The 10916-nt window shown below is 30.5% G+C and overlaps 1 protein-coding gene across 1 annotated transcript; it reads right to left on the minus strand.

The window, feature by feature from the left end:
• Window positions 1-3189: 3189 nt before the first annotated feature.
• Window positions 3190-8457, minus strand: LOC114934708 (biglycan-like). The gene is made up of 3 exons (XM_029307421.2): window positions 8349-8457; window positions 6873-7102; window positions 3190-5393 (listed from the first exon to the last, which is right to left on the minus strand). Exons 2-3 carry the CDS (start codon window positions 7098-7100, stop codon window positions 4524-4526), a joined length of 1098 nt encoding a protein of 365 aa, XP_029163254.1. The 5' UTR covers window positions 7101-7102; window positions 8349-8457; the 3' UTR covers window positions 3190-4523.
• Between the last annotated feature and the right edge of the window lie 2459 nt (window positions 8458-10916).

Here is a 10916-nt window from a genome sequence, read left to right on the forward strand (position 1 = left end):
TTTTATGCGATGTATCCATTAAGTAAAATGATGAAAAAGTTCATACATAAAAAAACTTACCTCTGAGCAAACTTTTTCTTCCAGAGAATTTTGTCACGGGACATACATTGAAATATATTGCACGTGGAACTAAAATTCACAATGTCTCTCGAACTAATATTTTTGTTTTGCAGAATTATTAAAATAATTTCTGGAGGCAAGATATCGATCGCAGCCATTATTTAACAGAAATGTGTATAATAAACACACGTATGATATAAAAACAACTGGCAGTTTGAGTTTTTCTTTATAAATCGATTGATATTTTATATACTAACGCACGTGGCCTAGTGCATCGTGAACAGCCATAGACTGAGAAATAGACTGACCAAATGCTTTGTTGAAGGGAGGGGGCAAAGGAAAAAGATATATGTATATTTCTTTTCATCTTTCACTCGAGTTTCCACAATGGTCTTTCTTTGACTAGACACTGGGCATTTGGCCTACCTTTTTTATTAGTAAAAAAAGAATTCATTTTCTTTTGTACAATTCTTCTGGTCTCGTTCTATTGTTTGCATTACACTATACCCAGCAAACACAGTAGGGGATGCCGGATGATGTTTTTACCGACCGAATGCGAGAATATTTAGTTTTTTTTATAACTTTATATTGACTATACTGATCAATAAATCCTTTTCCACGATTAAAGTACTTATAAAAACGGACCGCGCTAGCTATGTTTGCATATATATGTTGCATATAATACTTATTTAATAAAAAAGTTCTGCAGTTTGTCTGTGCATGGAAATATAGTATACGCGGTAAGGATAATATGAAGAATTATTAGTAAACGATTAAAAGTGTGTGTGAGATTGCAAGTTTAATAAAAAAGTTATATATTTAAAACATTTTTACGCGTATGTGTTATATACGTGCATATGTTTAGATATGTGTGGTGCGAAGCTATCGGAGTTCGGCCGTCCCAGCAAACACAGATATATAATTGTTACATTAACGATGTACAATTGTAACAGGAAACGAAACGAAAAATTAATTAAACGGAACTGTATCTCAATTTGAGATCCCAAAGTTCCACATATAAATTAATTTCGAAACTTACATATGGAGAAATAAGCGAGAAAAATATAGGTCCGAAAAGTCGCTGAAGCGGGAATCGAACCCGCGTCTTTCACTTTCCGGGCGACTTCTCTTACCAACTAAGCTATTCAGACCCTTTCGATCCTATATATCAGCGACTTTTCGGACCTATATTTTTCTCGCTTATTTCTCCATATGTAAGTTTCGAAATTAATTTATATGTGGAACTTTGGGATCTCAAATTGAGATACAGTTCCGTTTAATTAATTTTTCGTTTCGTTTCCTTGGCTCTATTGCCCAGCTTAGAAGACAGCATACTTATATTATTTATATATTGTGTTTGCTGTGGTCATTCCGGCATCCCCTTAAGCATATTAAATGTAACGTATATGTTAGTTGTAATTTCTTATTTATAGATGTAACATTTTTAATATTACATATATTACATTGTAGTTATATTGTCATTATATCTCAAGCTAGCACTGACTTATCAATACATCAATGTGCTATTTGGTATATAATTACAATATAACTACAATGTAATATATGTTATATTAAAAATGTTACATCTCTGAGTGGGAAATTACAACTAACATGGATGTTACATGTAACGTACACGTTATATTATCTGTTACATTCTGTTTTATTATAGCAATGTAACAGTTATATATCGGTGTTTGCTGGGATCATATTTTAATCAAAACTGACGCTTTTTTATTTCTAAGAGGAAAACGTCTTATCTTATAACTTATTATGTTATTTTTATAAAAATTAGTGTTGAAATGCATTTTACAAGATTTTATTATTACATCACAGTCTTTTTCACACTGTACTTCTCAATTTACTCCAACATTTTGTTTTAAAATTAAACAATTATGATAACAGAAATTTTAGCTCTCTCAATTGTCGATTCTTTTGATTTATTTTTTATCAAATAACTAGCAATTTACGAAGATTGCAGTATAAGTAGCGTTATTTAAGTATCTTTCTCAATCACCAAATGTCAAAGTACTTATTGACTAATAAAAACAGTAGAAAATTATTGTCAATTTTTTATTTTAAAAATCCAAATATTGTTATATGAGTTTACTTTTAACACGATTTTACGTTTATTTTATAAAAAGACAAATTAAGTGTGACATGAAGAATCATCAAATCTTATTATAGAAATCATTGAATTATTTTAGTGTCACATTGTATCACTTTTGTCCGGGATACCTTCTATCACGTGCTAATGTTTTGTACTAAATCTCCTCGAGATTTTTTATCACAAACTCTTTGAGTGAGAAAACAGCTTTTGGAATTATCCGCGAGTGGTCGTATGCGTGAAAATATGGATGGAAAATATTTATATTAGACAGAGTCAGTAACAGTAAGAGGCTCCGATAATAAATACAATGTGCGAAAAACAGGGCCAATTAAAACTCAGACATTATTATTGATACGCAAAACGAATATTGATAAATTAAATATTTTAACACGGCTCTGTAAATATAAATTTAAAGTGTAAGAACGACAATAAGAGCCAATCGCGGAAGACAGTGCGTTATCCCAACGAAACTAAATTTTTTGCTAGAATTAAATATCTGTGCACAAGGCACTAAATTTTACTTGGTCACGGCCAAGATTTTTAAAAATATAAAATAATCGCATTTTTGCAATTTAATTTTAATATTCCTTTAACCCCCCCTACGGAAATAAATAAATAATAAACTGCAAGAGAAAAATATAGATCCGAAAGTCGCTGAATCGGGAATCGAATCCGAGACTTTCCGAACCGCGCATTCAACGAGCGATAATCACCGCACGGTCGCCACTCTTTACCTCTTTTTGACATCAAATGTAACAGAGACGCCCAACTACTTTTTGACGGTCTCACGATATTGAGCTCTATCATTTTTTCGAATTTTTTTCGCGCCGCGGTCAATTTATCCGGCGCAAGAATTTCTTAACACGATATCCTTAACACACGTCGTTTGTAATTTTAATTTTTATTTTGTATATATTTTATATGCTTGTGGCATTTATCGCCACAGTACTAACTTTCCGTGTTGGTAGCAAAACAATAACGGTGACTTAGAGAGGTATACTTTGTTTCGAGAGAAGTGTATATGATATTAAGAGTTGAATTGTATATTAAATTCAAATTGTCTGTGTCTTTCTGTAAATAATTCATGGAACCTTTATGCATTTTTATAAAGATCATTTCCGCAATATCTCTTTTCATATAACGCGTTTCTGTAGAATGGAGAGAGATTGCCAGTTAAAATCATAATGGAAAATTATACATTATACATACAGAAATCGGTGCGCAAAACAAATTTACTCTTTATTCAATTTTCGAACGTTTCGACCATTTTTTGTGGTTATATTCAGTGTATAATAAAAAATGACTTAAATTCTTATTGATATAAATTTATGGTTGCAAACGTTAGTTGTACGAAAAAACTAAGTATTATCGCTAACAATTGTAAGACGGAGTCAATAATTTTAAAAAACTGTTGCAAAACAAATCGCTATTATATCGATAAAAAGCACGCGACGACATTGAGCGATCGACTTTCGAGAAGTTTATTTGACCGGCATCGAAGAAATTAACGCCAACATTTTTTCCTACATATATCAAGAGTATAGTGAGATAATATTCGTTCAACCACGCAGAGAGTTTCTCAAAAATTTCGCCACATTCATATAGATTCTTATATATAAATATCGTAACTATTATATATGCAAACACAATATAATACAATTTACATACATTTTTTTATAAGTTAACGTATTTATATCTTATATAAGTATATTAATGTTCATGGATCAGTTTTCTTCAATGATTACTTTCAATAAAGTCTGTTTTCTCATTTCTTTTTCCATTCAAAGTCTTAAGTAATCTCTAAAAATAAGAAATAGGTACCATTAAAAGTTTATCGTATTTTATTCGATATCTTCAGCTTCTGGATGATAATTAAGAACGCTTTCGTTGATCAGAATTGTCTTTGTTCAAGAGGCTATATAATATATATATCTTACTCTTTCTGAAATATTTGTAATACATTTTTTTTTTTAAATGGCAATCGCGCCAGGAGTAGCATTCGAGCTATTATAATAATCTTACGTTTATTGAACATTGCGCGTTATGTATTTATAATAATCAGATACAAACTTAAGCACGTAAATATACATATATCCGATTAAATGCTCTGTTAATCTTCTGCCGATTAAACTTAGTCAATAAACATTAATAGTTCTCACTCTCTTTCTCTCTTTCTCTTACTTGTAGCAAAAACATCGTTTATTTCTCAAATAATTCCCAGCCAGAAATGATGGTAAAATCGACGTTTTTTCGACCGACTATTTCTGACTAGGCTCTTACACTTTCATTCCGCCCTTCTCGTGTAAAATTTTACTCTCGCATTATCGACGCCAAAAACAGCTCTTTTTACAGAATTCTACGTACTATTGGCGGTTATTTCACTTATTAGGTTGCCGTCAGGTTGTTGTTGGAGTAGCTCAGTGTTGTCGTTGTTCGCCGTCTGCTGTTGCTGCTCCTTCTGGTTCTTGCGCTGCGTCCGGTTCCGTTTGTGCACGCAAAACAATGCCACGAACACCACGAAGAGGAACACCGAGATGGACGAGGCGACGTATATCCAGACCGATCGAGCCTTCTCGGTCTTTATCTTGTGCTGTATCATGGCCGAGCACTCGTTGAACAGCTCGTACGTCCGATTGCTGAATTTCACATTGGTACAGTCCTTGTGCAGAGTTGTAGGTGGATCGATGCAATTGTAGAGATTGTCGGACTTCATTTTGATCTTTCGTAGCTCCACCCAGGCGTTGAACGTCTGACAATCGCAGCTATCCGCCTTAAAATTTATGTTATTCCCGGTCAGATCAAGCTCCTTCAGCGAGCAGAAGGGCGCCAGATCCTCGGTGCTGATCGAGGTGATGTTGTTGTTGGACACGTTGAGATCAAGAAGGGTCGGCTGGACACCTATGTTCGGGATCATGGTTAGCTCGTTCTTGGCCAGCTGCAGCAGTCTGAGAGGCGAAGTGACCTTCATCTTAAATACGGAATCGGTGAGCAGGTTATCGTCGAGATAGAGCGTGCGAAGATACGGCATTTGAAAGAGACTTTTGGGTAGTGTGCGGAAACGGTTTGTCGCGAGTTCCAGCACCTCCAAGTAATGCTGATTGGCGAAGGCTGCCTCATCGATTTTACGAATGAAATTGCGAGCTAGATAGATGTAGGCCAGTTTCTTGTAAGGATACAGACTGTCGTTCTCCAGTGTCGGCACTCCATTGTTGGTAAAATCCAGTACCTATAGCAAACAGAAGAGAAATGTCAGAAGTATCAACAGGGATGAAACATATACAGAGTGGGCGATTTTAATCGATCCATGCAAACATCTTTTGAACAGTGCATTTTAGAATGCTTCATACAAAAGTATTTCAACTAATAAACAAAATTGATACTAATATAATAATATGTTGATATTAATTTAATTAATAAAACTTTTTTAAATCTGTAAATAGAAATTTTATTAAGATAATCGATTTCAAACTTTAAATTAACTATTCATTTGTTCGATCAAATTAAATTATAGTTGTACTCTTCTTTTTAAATTAAACATTTCGAGTTTAAAATAATGTCATGTTTTTTTAAATATATATTGTGCAACTGGCGCGCGAAAAGTCGCCCTTTACGCACATGATGGAATTTTAGAAAGGGCTCCCTTTCCACGCACCGGTCACATAAAATATCGTAGCCAACATGTGCGAATCATAAATCGGCCGATCGTGCGGATTGTCACACTCGGTTTCGCCTCGTGCGCCAAACTCCCGCACTCTCGGCCGATTTACGATCCTCCGCACTTGTTAGCTAATATACTATTTTTCCCAGCTTGTGTTTTTAAAACAGTACCATTCAATCATACATACTTTATAATATTAATTGTAAAATATTCGAATAATTTTGATTTGCATCGAACAGATTCTCTACGTGATCCAGTCAACTTTGTCAATTGAATGCACACACAGTCCTCTGTTCGCGTTAATTTGTATGTGTGTGTGTATGTGATGCTGTATCTAGTATTATAAATCGTAATATCTTTTTAAGTATATTATTATAAATAAAAATAATTCTTTGACACATTGCTACTCAATCTTTTATTGATCAAAGTTTTATGCAAAATAGAAACACGTTGATTTAAAAAAATTGATGCAGATAAGCATTGTTATTTGTTGAATTAAAAAAAATTGAATGTGGAATTTCGTGCAATTCCAGATTCGACTAAATTTTATTTTTTAATTTATAAATCTTAATTTTATCAATTATAAAATAAAAGATTATGCAGATAAGATAAGAAAAAGATTTTTGCCATATATGCAGAAAATATCCTTTTATAATAAAGAAAAAACATGACAATATATTTATTGCAATTTTAAGTAATATATTTTTATTCATATTTCAACAACAATCTCACCTGTATGTTCGTCTTTAAATGCAACGAGATTTCGTGCAATTCCAGATTCGAGCAAATGTTATTATAATATTATTTTTAATTTATTTACCTTATATATCTTAATTGTATAATTAATGTAAAAAAAAAAATAAATAAAACGAAGTCTTACGTATTCTAGAACTCGTTACAAATTCCTCTATTTTATGCGAATTGCAGATAAGATAAAAAAAGATCCTTGCGATATATGTAGAAAATATTCTTTTATAGTGAAAAAAACATACATTACTATTTTTTTATTGCAATTTTAAGTAAAATATATTTAAACCACCATCTCACCTGTATGTCCGTCTTCAAATTTAACGGGATTTCCTTCAATTTCAGGTCGGAACATCGCGCTACCAGTACGACACGAGCTTTGTTGTAAAAGCACTTCGCCGTGGGCGGTTTTGGAAACCCTATACTCTCGGGGAACATGATTCCCGATGAACCCAGCACCAGAACATCCGGTACCGTGGCCACGACAAAACACACTAAGAGGAACCCGTTGAAGTGAAAGATGCTCATATCTGCAAGAATCAGCGGAAACGTACGCTTATAAACTTTGCCCAAACTTTGCCGCAACCGGATAATTAATCGCGTGCAATATTTAGTATTCTCTTTTTACACTATCACATTATCATTTATAGTATTTTAGTATCACGCAATAATTCTCCATGTTTCTCTATTACATTTTAAATTATATATTTGTAATATAATATAGTATATATTATTTTATATATATTTTATTATTATATGTTATCAAGAACAGCGAAAGCAGACGACCAGATAGGTTACGATTTAGGTGTTTATTGTTGACACAAGGTTATTACAATCAGGGAGGAGAATTGATATTAAGAAATAAAAGACTAATGCATGACTAAAATATTACACATATATTGCGATAAATCTAGGCGTGTGTGATATGAACATTACAATTAGTCTAATTGAAAATGATATGCTATATTATATGATATAATATAATATGATATATATATTTTTTATATGATATAATATATTGTATTATTTTATAATATATTATATGTATTATATATTATTTTACTTGCGAAATATATCGAGGATATTTTTGCAAACGTTAAATCATTCAATCGAACTTTTCTATTTTAAAAATCTGTTTTTATAAAAGATAGGAAGAAGGAGGGCGAAATGACGATAGGCTTAAATAAGCAAGTTAAAAAAAGTTGATTAGCCGGCGAGATAGTTTGAAGAAAAAATTTAAAAAAAGAGAAAGAAAAAAAAGAAAAAAGTTGTGGAAACTTTTCCAATCATTCGAATTATCTCTTGTAACAGTCGTTTATACACGAGTAGTTAGAGATAACACCTATTATTAAAATTGACAAACATCTATTCTTAAAATTATTCTTATATAATAAAAAGTTATTTCTTAAAAAAATATTTTTTCTAAAACTTAGAAATTTTTATAAATTTTTCACATCTGATCAAGCTTTCTCCCTTATAACCTTTACATATAATTTTTTTAAATTTGCAAAATTTTATTTCAAAAGTCTGATCAAGTCATGTTTTAAAATGACACAATATCTGCAAAAATATTGTAAATTTGAAAAGGCTAGGTATACATTAATTTTTAAATTTATTAAATTACATTTATTTTGAAATTTATTAAATTTCAGAATATTTTGCAATTTTTTGCGTAAAGTCTTCTAAATATATTTTTCGCCAAGTTTTTGCAAAGTTCTTTTTTATGGGATGTGTCCATCAAGAATAACAAAAAAGTTTATATATAAAAAAACTTACCTCTAAAGATATTCTCTGAAATTGCTTGCACGTAGCACTAAAATTCTCAACGTCCGTCAAGCTAATAGTTACGTTTTTCAGAATTATTAAAATAATTTTAGTAGGCAAATCCTTTATTGTAACTATAATTTATGTGCAAAAAAAAATATATATATATATAACAAGCACACATACAATATAAAAACAACTTGCAGTTTTAATCTTAACAAATCGAATGATATTCTATGCACCAACTCCGCTTGTAGACAGCACGAGGCTTACTGCATCGTGGACAACCATAAACCTGGAATGTCCAAATGTTTCCCTAAAAGGGAGCGGACAAAGAAATAGTGATATAATATACAGGTTGTCCCAAACTTAACGTGCCACACATTAATGGGAAATGTTTGAGGTGATTTGGACACAATTTTTTCTCAGCAAAAATGTCCAGGCATTAATAATTTTCGAGATATAAGCGATTAAAAATAAAAGGTTTTTGTCAAACTAATTCTTGTAAAAATAAAATATTAACAAAATCCCTTTGCTTCTTTTATTAATTTCATGTAGAAATTTACTTTAATGGAATTTTAATTTATGGCTTAATTACAAAGATACATGATTTTTCAAAAATTAGAAACATTTAAAAAATAATGATCTCGACATTTTCGCTGAGGAAAAATCGTCTCCAAAGAATTTTAGGAATTTCCCATTAACGTCTGGTACAATAAGTCTGAGACACCCTATATATTTCGTTTATCTTGCACTCGAGTTTCCACAACCAACGGTCTATCTTGAACCCGATTCAGAGATTTTGGCCTGCCTTTTTCGTTCGTGGGAGAAAAATTCATTTTTCCTTGTAAAATCTCCAGTTCTCGTTCTATGGTTTGCATCATACGTTAATTTCGTTTTCTTAATATTATTTTAGAATTGTTTCTTGCAAAATAACCTAATTATCTCTAAAATTTCTAAAAATTATATTTATTTATATGTGGTTTTGATAATGTTCATAGCCATAATAATTGTATACTAAAAATCATATTTTTGCTGTTTATAAAAATATAAATATAAACAATATATATTAAATATGTCAGTTTTACACAGCGAAACAACCAATTATGATATCAATTGGCTAACAAAATAAGGTTTAAAAAGCAGGAACGTTTATTATATAGATTAATCCACGTTTGCTTTTAAATTTGTTATTTTTTTAAATCTTTTCTAATTTTCTGAATTTTAGGAAAAACATTATTTATTGTTAAAGAATAAACATTCCTGCTTTTCAGAGCTTATTTTCCCTATAAGCGCATGATATTATTTAATATTCTAGGCGCATTCTTACAATATTAAATATTCTTAAAATACGCCTAGAATATTGCTTAAATATTAACTAATATCATGCACTTATAGGGCTGTTTCTTTTTAACATTAGATACACAACATGTGTCTATAACGTAATGTATCTTTTTTAGTCTGTCGAAGAACAATAAGTGTAAAAATATAATAAAAATAATTATAATAGAGATTTATTATTAAATTTATATTTTAAAATATTATAATGTATCCTTTTTAATCTGTCGAAGAACAATAAGTGTAAAAATATAATAAAAATAATTATAATAGAGATTTATTATTATATTTATAACATTTTGAAATATTATAATTTGTGATAGATAATAAAAAAAACATCGTAAAAAAACTTAAAATATTCGGGACATATATATTTAGGATTCGTATTTATCCGATCCAGTTTTATCTATGATTCATAGCAACTGAAATATACGATAATTTTGTCGAGTACATATGTACTTAATCGACATTGCTTTCTCTTTGTACCAAAAATTTTTATCAATACGATTATTTCTCCAAATCGAGAATTGTTCAGATGATATGGACAATATTGGATGCTCGGAATATTTATCTTTCAGAAACTTTAATACGTGTTGCACGATATTGTCTATGAATTTATCTACATGCGAGATAGTAATAAACTTATCGGGATATGATACGATCGTAATATTATGACAAATATATCCTCCAAACAATCTTCTTGATTGGATTTCTCTACAAATCTACACCGTTTAAAAAAAAAAATGATTTGATTCAGTTCTCGAAATATATTTATGCTGCAGTATCCTTCTGTTGAATTCAATTGGCTGAAAATACATATTTATTGTAAAATTAATACATTAATCTATTATATTAAACATGCTAATGACGTTTTTATAATATTTGAAAAACATTTAGTCATACCGTAGATCTTGTTGATATATGTTTTTAGTAAGTTTATCAAATAAGATAAATAAATTCACGAGTGCTTTATTCTACGCAGACTGAATAGACAATCATATATATATGTGTTAAGAAATATTTAACACAAAACAAGATATAGTTTTTATATTACTTTTGTACGATAAATTTTGGTACAGGAAGAAGAGTCTTTTAATAAAAGTACGTTTAGTTATAGCTTATCGTTAAAAAAATTTAAGTTTCCCGATAGCGTTTTAAATCCTTTTTCTGTACCCATTCATCATTATATACGATTTGTCACGTGTATGATAAAATTAGCTTACAATTTTTTAAAAATAAATA

This window comes from Nylanderia fulva, unplaced genomic scaffold (genome assembly GCF_048542155.1).
Source record: "Nylanderia fulva isolate GAGA-0341 unplaced genomic scaffold, ASM4854215v1 Scaffold10, whole genome shotgun sequence".
NCBI lineage: Eukaryota > Metazoa > Arthropoda > Insecta > Hymenoptera > Formicidae > Nylanderia > Nylanderia fulva.

Bases quoted from the DNA above. Each gene is read 5' to 3' on its own strand.
- LOC114934708 (XM_029307421.2), bottom strand. From the start codon at position 7,100: ATGAGCATCTTTCACTTCAACGGGTTCCTCTTAGTGTGTTTTGTCGTG. The intron at 5,394-6,872 runs GTGAGATGGTGG...TGTTTGCTATAG, and splicing joins ATTTGAAGACGGACATACAG to GTACTGGATTTTACCAACAA.